This window comes from Paroedura picta, chromosome 3 (genome assembly GCF_049243985.1).
Source record: "Paroedura picta isolate Pp20150507F chromosome 3, Ppicta_v3.0, whole genome shotgun sequence".
Taxonomy (NCBI): Eukaryota; Metazoa; Chordata; class Lepidosauria; order Squamata; family Gekkonidae; genus Paroedura; species Paroedura picta.
The window spans coordinates 168065368-168079814 of record NC_135371.1 but is presented as its reverse complement, the minus strand read 5'-3'; the positions used below and the strand labels follow the sequence as shown (position 1 = coordinate 168079814).

The window sequence follows — 14447 nt, the reverse complement described above, 5'->3', positions numbered from 1 at the left end:
CCTGTCTCACACAGTGGCCAATCAGTTCTACTGGACAGCCAACAATAGGGCATAGAGGCCAAGGCCCTCCACATTTGGGGGGGGGGATAAGAACAGGGCACAGACTGACCACTATGACAGGGGGCTGATGTACAGGGGGCTGACACTGTCGGCCATGGGTGGCGAGGCACCACAGGCAATGCAGCCTCCTTGTTGAAAAGTACAACCTGTACACCTGTCTGTTGCTTTTAGAATCATAGAGTTGGAAGGGGCCATACAGGCCATCTAGTCCAACCCCCTGCTCAACGCAGGATCAGCCCTAAGCATCCTAAAGCATCCAAGAAAAAATTAGGGTTTTGACAAAGATCTATGTAAGCCTTTCTCTACCGTTTTAGCATTGAGAAATCCCTAAAATGTCCTTCAGGCTTCGAGAAACCGCAGATGTGGTGTGATCGGGCAGAATATGTTTGGGAAGCAGAGCTGTGGACCCGCCCACTCAGGGCCCCGCCCCTTCCAGGCCCATCCTTGGCCATTGGGGCAGTCAACATGACCATCAATGGTCATAAAGGTAAAGGTAAAGGTATCCCCTGTGCAAGCACCGGGTCATGGCTGACCCTTGGGGTGACGCCCTCCAGCGTTTTCATGGCAGACTCAATACGGGGTGGTTTGCCAGTGCCTTCCCCAGTCATTACCGTTTACCCCCCAGCAAGCTGGGTCCTCATTTTACCGACCTCGGAAGGATGGAAGGCTGAGTCAACCTTGAGCCGGCTTCTGGGATTGAACTCCCAGCCTCATGGGCAAAGCTTTCAGACGGCTGCCTTACCACTCTGCGCCACAAGAGGCTCATATCAATGGTCATATCACTCCATAAATGCTTAACAAAATTTTAAAAATATATTCAAAATAATTAACTCCCACCCACTCAGGAACCCCTTCCGGGGCCACCAAGAAACCCCAGGGTTCCACAAAAACCAGGATGAGAAAGCCTGATCGATGTGAATTCCACGGCCTAGAAAACGTCGGTTAATTAGGTCAGCCCCAGGAGATGGAACAATCCTTGTCTGCTGTTCCGGAAACAGCAGCCTCCTCTTTGAGCCTTAACCAGTCCCCCCGCCACCATGTCCCGGCTAAGCAGTTGCTACTCTGCAGTGGAGGATCAAACCATTTTCCTGGAGTTTCACGTCTGTAGGGCTGCTACATTAATTTCCCACCAGGCCCCCCGTGTCACGGGCTGGTTCCCATTATTTCAGTTTTGGGGGGTGCGATTCTGTTTTTCATTTGTTGTGAGTCAGCGTGGAAGCTTCTCCTCTTCTGGGGGGGGAGGGGAGGGCAACAAAACTGGGCCCGTTTCCCAAAGCCAGTCCCAATTGCAAAAAGGCTGTTCGTTCCAGCGCGAAGGAGTGGAAGCGCAAATGCCAACACGCTGAAGCGAACAGGCCGTTTCTTTGTGAGGGCGGACAATGGATTCTTTAGTAGCAAACTTGGAAGGCCAGCCTGCTTGGAGATCTGGACCTTTTGAAGAAACCCTGCTCCAAACACATCCTGTTTCTCTTCGAACAAAACCCGAGTGCTGAGAAGACCGCGGGGTGGGTTGCCCGTCAAAGAACAGGCTCGGATGTCGAGGGAGAGAAAGAGTCGTGTGTATCCCGCACGCATGGGGGCCGGTTCCCACAATAAGGTCTCTACTCATTAAAGCATGTAAGCGTCCGCTGCTACTAGAGGGAGGGAAGGCTGCTACGTCAAGCCCTTCCCAAGGACTGGTATCTTCAGATTGGTGATGCATCTCCCTTTGGAATACCTTGTACAGTTCTGGACAGGGCATCTCAGAAAGGGCAGCCCAAATAATTCCCTCTGGGAAAAGGCTACAGACTTGGGAGGATTTTTTAGTGACGAGGAGGAGGATTAAGCAGATAAGAGAGAGGTTTCTAACCTAGAACTCAATGAAATTAATGTGCAGATGATTCACGAGAGGTCAAAGGAAATCCTTCTTCACTCGGGATACTTGTAGAGATTATCTATGTTGGTCTCTGGTTGCTTTGACTCCCAGAAGCTCATATCCCCCAAATATTTTGTCGGTTTCTAGAGTGCTACCGGATTTGAATGTAGCTCAGGGGTGGCCAAATTATGGCTCTCTAGTTAGCCATGGCCTACAATTCCCATGAGCCCCTGCTGTTCTTTCAAAGAGTCAATATATGGCATTCCATGCATTATAAGCTGCATTATGTCATCCCCCATTCCCTTGGAACAGTAGAGGATGGCATCAGTTTTTTACTAGTGGATACAAATCCCTCCTCTACGTTTAGGGTTACTGCCTTAATGGGCTATGGAGGAGCTATGGGCCCTGCGGGAGCTTCCGGCGTTCTGCAGGGCCTGCAAAACGGAGCTCTTCCGCCAGGTCTATGGTTGAGGCCAGTGTGGCAAGGAAGCCACCCTGCCCAAATACCACCGCTGGGGGACATCAAGAGGGACTGGCTTTGGCCTCTTATGTCCGTCCCAAAGGACTTCCGAGGTCCTCTAAGCTGGCCACCATGTGAAGCAGGAAGCTGGACTAGATGGACCACTGGTCTCCTTCAGCAGGGTAGACAGAGTGGTAGTCATTAAGTCTATTTAGACTCCCACTGTGCCTCGATTTTCACCTGGCTTAGGGGTGGCAGTGAGGATGACGAGAGACTGTTGACAAATTCTTCGGTTTAAGAACAGTACAAAAAAAAAAGCTACAACTTGACACCATGGGTTGGATCCTAGCAACTTTTCCAAAGGGCCAAAGCGGGAGGAAGAGCTGTGCTTGGAATCCCAGGACCCATAGGAACAAAGGTCACACCAAAAGGGGAGGCTTGAAGCAAGGAGGGGAAAAGGGGGGGGGGGGATGACACAAAACAGAAAATCTGGTTGGATCCAACCCCTTCCTAAACCAAGCAAAACCAAGCAAAAAGCCGAGACCTTGCTGCACACGTGTCATTTACCTGTGGTGTCGACCTGGGGCAAGAGTCGCAGGAAGATGGGCCGTGCGTAAGGGGGCAGCGCTTTCTGCATCTCCTGGTATAACACGTTGGGATTCAGTTTGGCTTCCGGGTCAGCGATGGCTGCCATTCCGGCTTTACCTTCCACACCTGATTTTTTTTTTAAAAAGCAACCAATCAGAGTCCAGGTAAGATGTCCAGTCTTCCTCTCCCCCTCCCCCATCTAGCAGATGACGGCCTCTTCCTCGCAAGAAGGACGCCGGGAAAGGGAAAGTTCATCCTGGCCCAAACTAGATACACAATGCCTCTCAACAGCTCTTCTCTTGGTCAAGGCCTTGTCAAATGGAACTCCTTTATATCCTTGCTGTTCGACCAAGTGTACGTGCACATGAAAGCTTAACCCCAGAGCAAAGCTTTTCTGGTCTTCAAGGAGCCCCTCAACTCAAAACTTTTGACTACCTTTTCCTTCCACTGCCCCCTTCCTTTGCAGTTCGCCAGCCGGGGTCTTGCTGCAATGGACTCATGGCCCCCTTAAAGAGCACCGTGCATTGCAATGTCGTTGCTAGATCACAGGAGGTGATGGTACCGCTTTACTCTGCTCTGGTTCGGCCTCACTTGCAGTACAGTGTTCAGTTTGGGGCACTCCAGTTGAAGAGGGATGCGGACAAACTGGAACATGTCCAGAGGAGAGCAACCAAGATAGTGAGGGGTTTGGAGACCAAGACATAGGAGGAAAGGTTGGGGAAGCTTGGTCTGTTTAGCCTGGAGAGGAGACGACTGAGAGGGGATCTGATAACCATCTTCAAGTATTTAAAAGGTTGCCATATGGAGGATGGAGCAGAATTGTTCTCTCTTGCCCTGGAGGGACCTCCAGAACCAATGGGATGAAACTAATGCAAAAGAAATTCCGTCTAAATATCTGGAAGAAGTTCCTGACAGTTAGAGCAGTTTCTCAGTGGAACAGGCTTCCTCGGGAGGTGGTGGGTTCTCCATCTTTGGAGATTTTTAAACAGAGGCTGGGTAGCCATCTGATGGGAGAGGCTGATTCTTTGAAGGCTCAAGAGGGTGGCAGGTTACAGTGGATGAGCAATAGGGTTGTGAGCATCCTGCATAGTACAGGGGGTTGGACTAGATGACCCAGGAGGTCCTTTCCAACTCTATGATTCTATGATTCTAAATTCCGTCTAAACATTCAGAAGAAGTTCCTGACAGTTAGAGCAGTTCCTCAGTGGAATAGGCTTCCTCAGGAGGTGGTGGGTTCTCCATCTTTGGACATTTTAAAACAGAGGCTGGATAGCCATTTGACGAAGAGGCTGATTATGTGAAGGTTCAAAGGGGGGCAGGTTAGAGTGGATGAGCAATAGGGTTGTGAGTGTCCTGCATAGTACAGGGGGTTGGACTAGATGACCCAGGAGGTCCCTTCCAACTCTGATTCTTTGATTCTATGCTAGGACTGGCTTTGACATCGCTGCAAGCGACTTCCAGCTACAGCGTTAGGCGGACAAGCAGGGCTCAGATATAATTACTCAAATGCCCAGAGGAGCTGGAGGCTGAATGACAGGGCATTCCCCCGGAGTCCACTCTCGACTCAAGGGTACTTGCTCCCCTGCTTTTTAATTCTTCATTCTGACCCCATTAGGTCAACGGCTCTTGAGTGACTCAGCATGAAGGAAGGCTCTGTTCAGTTTTGGCCCTTCGTGCCAGGAACCCGGGCTGTGCCACTGAGGAGTCCTTTGGCAAAAGGAGCAGATTCCCAGCCTGTAGGAGCTAAGAAGGAAAGTTGGGTGTGCTCCACGTCCCCATGAGAGCACTGCCTAAGTCAAAGCTGTAGGGTTCTGGCTGCAGAAAGGAGGATCTGGGAGTAATTTTCCAATTTAGTGAAGGTTCAAAAGAAAGGGGGGAAAGAATCCCTAGCTTGTCTTTTTGTAATCTTCCTGTGATCTCTGTGGTTTCCGACTTCCGTGGAACCGTGGAAAGCATCCCCTCCCTCACAGGGTGTCTGTTGTGGGGAGAGGAAAGGGAAGGCGACTGTAAGCCGCTCTGAGACTCCTTCGGGGAGAGAAAAGCGGCATATAAGAACCAACTCTTCTTCTTCTCCAGTAATCTCAGGGCTCTCTCAGCCTCACCCACCTCACAGGGTGCCTGTTGTGGGGAAAGGAAAGGGGAGGTGATTGAGACTCCTTCGGGTAGAGAAAAGTGGCATATAAGAACCAATTACAGCTGAAAAGACTGGGAAGATCCAACAGGGAACCTGTGAGTGTTTCCACCCGATCTCATCCCGCACCATTCAAAACGGTTCCTATTACCTGGCACTTCCACCCCGTAAACCGCCACATCCGTCTTGCTGAGGATGTGACTCAGGATCCCTTCGACCTCTGTGGTGGAAACATTCTCCCCGCGCCAACGGAATGTGTCACCGCTCCGGTCCTTGAAGTACATATAGCCAAGCTCGTCCATCACCAATACATCTCCTGAAAAGAAAGGACGTTCTGAATTAAGAAGAGTTGGTTCTTATATGCCGCTTTTCCCTACCCGAAGGAGGCTCAAAAGGGCTTACAGTTGCCTTCCCTTTCCTCTCCACACAACAGACACCCTGTGAGGTGGGTGAGGCTGAGAAAGCCCTGATATTACTGAAGAAGAGGAGTTGGTTCTTATATGCCACTTTTCTCTACCCGAAAGAGGCTCAAAGCGGCTTACTCTCCCCACAACAGACACCCTGTGAGGTGGGTGAGGCTGAGGGAGCCCTGATATTCATGCTCGGCCAGAACAGTTTTATCAGTGCTGTGACTAGCCCAAGGTCACCCAGCTGGCTGCATGTGGGGGAGCGCAGAATCGAATCCGGCATGCCAGATTAGAAGTCCACACTCCTATCCACTACGCCAAGCTGGCTCTCAGTTAAACACTTAACTGAATCATAGAGCCAGAAGCGTCCTCCGAGGCCATCTAGTCCAACCCCCTGCATGATGCCAAAAACTCACCACTACCTGCCCACCCACAGAGACCTCAATTCCATGCTCAGATTATGCCACCCCCCCCCCAAATCCAGAATTCCTGGCCAGCCAGGCCTGGAGGAAATTCACCTTCCGACCCCAAAGTGGCAATCAGCATTTCCCTGGACATGCAAGGAAGGGCCACGAGAGCCATCTGGGCTGCCTCCTTGTCAATACTGATGCATTTGCATGGCTATACTTCGTTTCTGACCAGGGAATTTAGCGACTGAGGACAAGAGGAAAGCACACTGGTCGCTGTCCTGCCACAAAAAGAGTGGGGTGCCGACAACAAGAGTGTCCAGGGGATAGGAAGGAGGGAGGGATTCCCACACTATCCCACGATGATGGTTGTTGAAGCCTGTTTGCAAGGCCTGAGCAAGGCTGCTTTCGACAGGACATTTTGGAGGCTGGCAGTTCACGGAATCGGTGACTTGACAGCAAATAAAACATTTTAGGAAGACGCTCGAAACCTTCATGTAGCCAGAGGTGGCCAAACGGTGGCTCTCCAGATGTCCACGGACTACAATTCCCATGAGCCCCTGCGCTAGCAGGGGCTCATTGGAATTGTAGTCCGTGGACATCTGGAGAGCCACCGTTTGGCCGCCCTGATGTAAACTTACATTTGACTGGGCGCGTCCACGTTTAGAGGTATTGCTTCCCAGAGGCAGTTGCCACGAAAGAGAGAACACAATTCATAACTCTCAATTGCCACATAGTAGTGAAGTTTACAACCAAGTCGACATTTCCTTCCTGCACATGACTATCCACGGAGCTACCCCCGGAAGAGTTTTCAGGTATCTGCAGAGGACCTCATTGCTGGAAGAACTTAGGCCAGGATCGGCACCGCCGACGCCATTCCTCCGTCGCAGGGATGGAAAAAGTCCGGATCCCCCGGAGAACAAAACGGCCGACTGGGCTCATACCTGAAAGGTAGGCCTGGTCCCCTTTCTTGAAGACGTTGTAGGCGATCTTCTTGTTGGTGGCGTTCTCGTTGACGTAGCCGTCGAACCGGCGCAAGGGGTCCGCCTGGTTTATTCGGCCCACCAGCAGCCCTGGCTCTCCTGGGAAAGGACAACGGAAAGGGTCAGGAACAAGGGGAGTCTATCTCTTGGGAAAGGCCTTGAAGGTCACAGACCGAAAGGAGCTCAGGGGCCGGAACAGCCCTGAGCAGGATATGGCAACCACCTGACGCCTGGCAAGGGAGGCAGCTCTGCGATGCAAGGAGGAAATAAAGGCATTATTTGTCTCGCATGCTTGAGCTCCTGTCTCGTTTCTGGGGAAACCCACGGTGAGACGAACCCCAGTTACGACTGCTGGCTCATACAGCCAGATCTGCGCACATAAAGAGCCATTTGACGCCATGTGGAGGGAGGGCTGGAGTCTCGAGATGGATTACGAAGGTAAATCAGATTACGGGATCACCAAGTAGCCCGAGCGCAGCTCCTCCTCAAAGACGCATCAATCAGCAGCAGAGCACTCGGTTTGCACACAGGAGGTCCGGCTACCAGGGTGTCCAGCCAAAAGCATCTGAAGTGTGGGAAAGATGGCTCTGCCCAGACCCTTGGAGAAAAGCCACCGGACAGAATAAATGGGTCTGAACGAGGTGGAGCAAAAGGCCAGCTCAGTATAAGGAAGCTTCGTGTCGAGACGAATCAGATGCCATTAGGTATTTGTTTTGAATGGGTGCACAAGGGCAAGTTTATCTAATGGCATCTTTTATGTCCTGTTTTTTTTTTCTCTTCCCAATCGGGACCCAGAGCAGCTTTTGCCCTCCTTCCCTTTCTCATAACAACACCGTGAGGTTGATTGGGGCTGAGAGTCTGTAACTGGCTCAAGGTCACCTCATGGGCTTCCATGGCAGAGTCGAGATTCGAACCTGAGTCTCTAACCGCAGTGCCATATGGGCAGTGGTACAGACTCATCCCTAAACAAAACAAGACAGGTGGGGGGGGGGAGAGAGAGAGAGAGAGAGAGAGAGAGAGAGAGAGAGAGAGAAAGAGAGAAAGAGAGAAAGAGAGAAAGAAAGAAAGAAAGAAAGAAAGAAAGAAAGAAAGAAAGAAAGAAAGAAAGAAAGAAAGAAAGAAAGAAAGAAAGAAAGAAAGAAGAGGGAGGGAGGGAGGGAGAGAAAGAGAGAAAGAGAGAAAGGAAGGAAGGAAGGAAGGAAGGAAGGAAGGAAGGAAGGAAGGAAGGAAGGAAGGAAGGAAGGAAGGAAGGAAGGAAGGAAGGAAGAAAGAAAGAAAGAAAGAAAGAAAGAAAGAAAGAAAGAAAGAAAGAAAGAAAGAAAGAAAGAAAGAAAGAAAGAAAGAAAGAAAGAAAGAAAGAAAGAAAGAAAGAAAGAAGAGGGAGGGAGGGAGGGAGAGAGAGAAAGAGAGAAAGGAAGGAAGGAAGGAAGGAAGGAAGGAAGGAAGGAAGGAAGAAAGAAAGAAAGAAAGAAAGAAAGAAAGAAAGAAAGAAAGAAAGAAAGAAAGAAAGAAAGAAAGAAAGAAAGAGGGAGGGAGGGAGGGAGGGAGGGTGGAGGGAGGGAGGGAGGGAAGGAAGGAAGGAAGGAAGGATGGAAGGGGAAGAGGAAGAAAGAGAAACAAACAAACAAACTGTCTGTAATCAGGAGAAAAGGACACTGCTAGGGGACAGCCGGACCAATCACCTAGCTGTGGCTCTGCCAACAAAATACGACTTTTGGGGAGAGAAAAGCAGAAGTGGAACATAAACAAAGATGTGGCAGAATGCGATGGTGCTACACCCGACCGTAACCTTAGGGGAACTGCTGTCTAAACAGCCCTGTACTTAACTCTAGGCCCATTGACTCAGATGAAAGGCTCTTCAAGTTCAATCAGTAAGACTCCCAATTGTAATATTGTAATCAAAGATATTTCTCCTTGTTCTTTTCTATATAAAAAATTAAAATATATATTTGTTTTAAAAAAAAAAGAAAGACTCCCAATTAAATACTGAAAGAAGGACAGCTGCCTTCAGGCTGGTTTGCACTTGTTCGAGTGGTTAAGAGCAGCGGCTTCTAATATGAAGAGCCGGGGTTTGATTCCCCACTTCGCCACATGCAGTCAGCCCTGGGCCAGTTACAGTCCTGTTAGAGCTGTTCTCACAGAGCAGGTCCGTCAGAGCTCTCTCAGTCTCACCTAACTCTCAGGAAGCCTGTTGTGAGTGGAAAGAGCTTGTAAGTGGCTTTGAGACTCCTTTAGATTAGCGATCCTCAACCTGTGGGCTGCGGACCACATGTGGTCCTTGGACTAATTGGAGGTGGGCCCCGAAGGACGCCTTCTCCCCCCCCCCTGGCCCTTTACTTCATCCCCCCAGACCTTTACAACACACTTCATTGTTGTGGCGTGTCTGTATCTTATTTTGAAGGGAGGTTTTAAACATGACCATTGCGATCAGAGAGCACTAGGGCAGTGGTTGAGAGTAGAGGAGTAAACTACCCCCCCCCCACCAGGCCTCAGTAAAAGGCCCGGTGGTCCCCGGTGATAAAAAGGTTTAGATGATAAAAAGCTTTTCTTATTCTACACTCCCTTTCCACAACTCCATCCAGAGCTCCAGAGACGCAGTCTCTACCTCAATCAGGACTGAGCTGGGGTCCCAGATTTATACTGGGTTGGATCCAGGATAAATCTTCCAATGGCAGAATTCCCAGCCCCTCACACTGTGGCCTGCCGACCTCCACAAAATGCTGCTCCTGGGGAATGGGGTGTAGCCCAAATCGGTATACATATATCAGGACCATAACGTGCAAAGATGTCCCCCTACCTGCATAGAACAAAATGTATTTTGGGCACCTGTACATTTGGGATCGTTAAAGGTAAAGGTAAAGGTATCCCCTGTGCAAGCACCGGGTCATGTCTGACCCTTGGGGGGACGCCCTCTAGCGTTTTCATGGCAGACTCAATACGGGGTGGTTTGCCAGTGCCTTCCCCAGTCATTACCGTTTACCCCCCAGCAAGCAAGCTGGGTACTCATTTTACCGACCTCGGAAGGATGGAAGGCTGAGTCAACCTTGAGCCGGCTGCTGGGATTGAACTCCCAACCTCATGGGCAGACAGCTTCAGACAGCATTTCTGCTGCTTTACCACTCTGCGCCACAAGAGGCTCTTGGGATCGTTAGTCTATGTCAGAAGCCCAGATTTTGTGGCTGTGGGCAACCGCGGTGGACACGGGCAGCGTTTCTGGTGCCCATCATGTGTTTTCAGGAAGTGGGTGGGGCAGATGATGGGAAATTTGAGGCGGGAAGGGAGAAGCGCTGGGAAACACCAGCTTAGTAAGGACTCGGCCCATTATATTTCACTAAGCCTAGTTCAGATTGGAAGGCCCCTTGGAGACAGCAATGCTCTAGGGCAGGGGTGGGCAAATTGTGGCCCTCCAGCTATCCATGGACTACAATTCCATGGACTACAATTCCCTGAAAGGGGCTCATGGGAATTGTAGTCCACGGACAGCTGGAAGGGCCGCAATTTGCCCACTGGAATTTGTGCTGAGCCCACTGGACGGAACGGGATATAAATCAAACCAATAAATACAGTGTGAGGTCAATATCTTCTCCTCTCGCCGATATTGTCGTCATTCAGGTAGCAGCCGCAGGGCAACTGCGGTCGAACTACCTGGTCGGCAGGAGATGCAGAGCCCATTGGAATCCCGGATCAGCTCCATGGTTTCCTCGTTGACTTTCACCAAGCGGATAGGGTAGACGTTGGGCAGGATCCGGCTGTTGAAGCCACAGGCGCCGACCTGCCAAGAGAGAGAGAGAGAGGAGACTTTCGCAAACAAAGGGGAACGAGGAGCTGTCACAAATTGCTCGCCACGGCAGTATCCAAATCGTTTTGTGCGTGATTTTCCAAATGGCAGAACGGCCTGCCCAGAGGGAGAATTAACTCTCCAGCTGCAGCCCCACAGAAGCGTTGAAAACAGCAGGGTTCCCTGGTAGTGTTCGGCCCAACCTCTGAGCCGGTTAGTGTTTGTTCCCCGGATGTATTAGACAAGATGCACCTCAGACCTTGCTGTCCTTGCCCTCCCCCACCTGCTGGAGCAGCGGCCCATTGAGCGCACCTTGCCGTCCAGGTTGGCGATGCTGCAGTTGCATTCCGTGGCCCCGTAGAACTCCCCGATCTGTTTGATGCGGAAGCGCTGGGTGAAGTCTTCCCATATGGTGGGCCTCAAGCCGTTGCCGATCGCCAGCCGCACCTGGTGCTGCATCTCGGCCTCCCGAACCGGTTGATTCAGCAGGTACCTGCAGATCTCCCCGATGTACTGGATAATCTGAAGGCAGGGAAGAGAGGGCAGGTTGGAAAAGAGGTACCTGCCAGGACCTAGCCGCGACGGGTCCAGGAGCGCCCCACCTGGGGGCAGGTGGAGGAAAGAAAGAAGTACATTTTTTTTTCTTTATCGATGTGAAAACATCTTATGCGGCAGCCATAGGGAAGATCATTGAGCTCTGCGACAAAAAAATGCAACAGAAATCTGTTACAGAAGTAATTGCTGACCGGCAAAAATTAAATAACACAGAAACATGAGCTGTGAACATCCGGGAGGCCGGGCATGAGGCGCGCACTTTAATAGTGAGCCATGCTCCGTACAGTACGGCCACAGGCAGCAAGCCGTCCCCCGTCGCGATATCTCCGTTATTTTTCAGACGATTTGAAAACTTTGCAAGCCAACAGTTTCGTCTCATTGAGATCTTTAATTTGACGTTAAAAAACTTGAGAAAAATGAAAAATGATAGTTCAAAAAACAGGGAATACTAACGTTTGAGGTTTTCACATACATCCTACACAACCATCTGAGAAAACCAGGTGGGAAAGGCCAAAAGGTACGTGTGTATCAAAACTATTTTATTAGTAGAATTCTCTTTATAAAAGTAGTTAAGTCAAAGGTTTTTTTTTCTAAAGTGCATTCTCTAAATCTTAAAATCCTGCATGGTATACTTGCAACTTCAGATAAGAAGAATCTGTTTGGAGGGTGGGGTTCGTCTTGTAATGCAGGAGGATAGTGGTGATGGGACGTGCTATCAAATCACAGCTGATCCTATAGGGCAGTGGTCCCCAACCCCCGGTCCGGGGACCGGTCCCGGTCCGTGGATCAGTCGGTACCGGGCCGTGGCTCCTCCTTGTCCTCCTCCCCGGCTGCTGCCTCGGGGGCTGCCCTGCCACTCTGCCGCCGGCTCACCTTTGGTGCTCTCCAGTGACCACCATGGCTGGGGCTCCCCCTGGGTGTGGCACTGCACAGCTGCTGCTGGCAGCGCCCCCAGTGGACGGCAGGAAATCAGGGGCACCGGCAGGAAAACAAGCAGAGCAGGGGCTCAGGCGGCGATGACCCTCAGCAAAAGACTACCCCCCGCCAAGCCTCAGTAAAATTGTCAAGCGTTGATCGGTCCCCGGTGATAAAAAGGTTGGGGACCACTGCTATAGGGGTTTTCAAGGTGAACGACTAACAGAGGTGGCTGGCCGTTCCCTGCCTTTGCATAGGAACCCTGGTCTTCCTTGGCATCTCCCATCCAAGCACTAGCCAAAACTGACTCTGCTTAGTCAGTTTGGTGTAGTGGTTAGGAGTGCGGACTTCTAATCTGGCATGCCGGGTTCGATTCTGCACTCCCCCACATGCAGCCAGCTGGGTGACCTTGGGCTTGCCACGGCGCTGATAAAGCTGTTCTGACCGGGCAGTGATATCAGGGCTCTCTCAGCCTCACCCACCCCACAGGGTGTCTGTTGTGGGGAGAGGAATGGGAAGGCGACTGTAAGCCGCTTTGAGCCTCCTTCGGGTAGGGAAAAGTGGCATATAAGAACCAACTCTTCTTCTTCTAGCTTCTGAAATCTAATGAGCTCAGGTTTGCGTGGGCCGTCCAGGTGAGTAGGGAGAAGAATGTATCCAAAAAAGGCAGCATCATTACTACTACATCTTCACCTAACTATCCAGGCTCTTCCCCCACGAAACACTTCCTCCTTAATTTTGAAACCAACATTCCCCTGTGTCAATAGGACTACTTCCAAACCAACAATCTTTGTTTCATCTTCAAACAAGTGAATCCCCACACACAAACACACACGTGCTTGTTAAATCTTAAGTGGTATAGCCCTGAGGAGAGGACTGTACTGCAGCCTTGGAAACGAAACCATGAGAATTTAATTAAGCATATGCCCCCCCCCCATCAGTTAGTTGTCGTGCAACAGGGAAAGAAGCAGGAATTCTTCCAGATTGCTAGCCCACCCACCCGCCCACCCCTGAAAAAAAACTTTCCCACTTTAATTCTCACATGTCCACCCAACACAAGCGAGTGGCTATTTATAAGCCGGCTTGCTGCTTTGGATAATTCACACCGCAAGCTGCTTGTTTACACCCTGCCCCGCGTGCGTTTATCCAGAGGTCATTTCCAATTGGTGGAATGAGACGTGCTCCCAGTGTGCAGAGCGCCTGGAACCTTAGCTGGGTTTTTTTTCAAAGAGGAAGGGAAGCCGGCAGTACTAACACAAGGAGTCAAGGTCAACCCTAAGCTGCTGAGCACAGGAAGAGAAACCAAAAGCAATGCTTCCCTTGAACGGTGTCAAGCAAGATCACGGTGTGTTCCGTAAAATAGCAGGGTCTGGCACGAGAGGATTTCCTGTGGGAACCTTCCTTTGCAATGAGGATCCTTCTTCACAGAGACAAGCACGCCTGGCCTCGACCAGGGCCAGGGTCTTCTCGGTCCTGGCCCCAACCTGGTGGAATGAGCTCCCAGGTGAGCTGCGGGCCCTGAGGGACCTTTCAGTTTTCCACAGAGCCTGTAAAACGGAGCTCTTACGCGAGGTCTATGGTTGAGGCTGGGATAGCGCAGGAAGATCAGTTGGGGTCCCCATGATGTTAAAGCTGCGAAAGTCGGACCATAAGGAAGGCCGAGCGTCAAAGAATTGAGGCTTTTGAGCTCTGGTGCTGGAGAAGACTCTTGCGAGTCCCTTGGACTGCAAGGCGAACAAACCGGTCAGTCCTAGAGGAGATCAACCCTGCCTGCTCCTTAGAAGGCCAGATCCTGAAGGTGAAACTCAAATACTCTGGCCACCTCATGAGAAGGAAGGAAGGACTCCCTGGAGAAGAGCCTAATGCTGGGAGCGATCGAGGGCAGAAGAAGAAGGGGACGACAGAGAATGAGGTGGATGGATGGAGTCATTGAAGCAGTAGGTGCAAACTTAAATGGACTCCGGGGAATGGTAGAGGACAGGAAGGCCTAGAGGATCATTGTCCATGGGGTCGTGATGGGTCGGACACAACTTCGCACCTAACAACAACAATGATGTTAAACAACGAATGCCCCCTCTGATTTTGTCTCTCCCTACGCCTCCCTCTCGTAGATGGGTAAGGGGGGGGGGATTGAGGGTCCCGCTATGTTTTTGCTATTCTGTTTTTTTTTTCCTGATTTTGTGATCGTCCATTTTAATGGGTTTTTCATAGGTTTTTAGTCGGACTTTTGTAAACTGCCACGAGCCTCTCGGGATTGGCGGTCAATAAATTAAATCATCATCATCAGGATACTGAATTCACAGCACGC

At 50.7% G+C, this 14447-nt stretch overlaps 1 protein-coding gene across 3 annotated transcripts in view; it reads right to left on the bottom strand.

The window, feature by feature from the left end:
- The window catches only part of SLC27A1 (solute carrier family 27 member 1), a 59061-nt gene that overhangs the window by 3063 nt on the left and 41551 nt on the right, over positions 1–14447 (bottom strand). For all 3 annotated transcript variants that reach the window (XM_077329344.1, XM_077329343.1, XM_077329346.1), the window contains exons 8-12: positions 10982–11191; positions 10537–10663; positions 6853–6990; positions 5246–5410; positions 2943–3089 (exon numbers count right to left, since the gene is read on the bottom strand). In XM_077329344.1, the coding sequence (XP_077185459.1) occupies positions 2943–3089; positions 5246–5410; positions 6853–6990; positions 10537–10663; positions 10982–11191 (787 nt within the window). The remainder of the gene's footprint in view (positions 1–2942; positions 3090–5245; positions 5411–6852; positions 6991–10536; positions 10664–10981; positions 11192–14447) is intronic.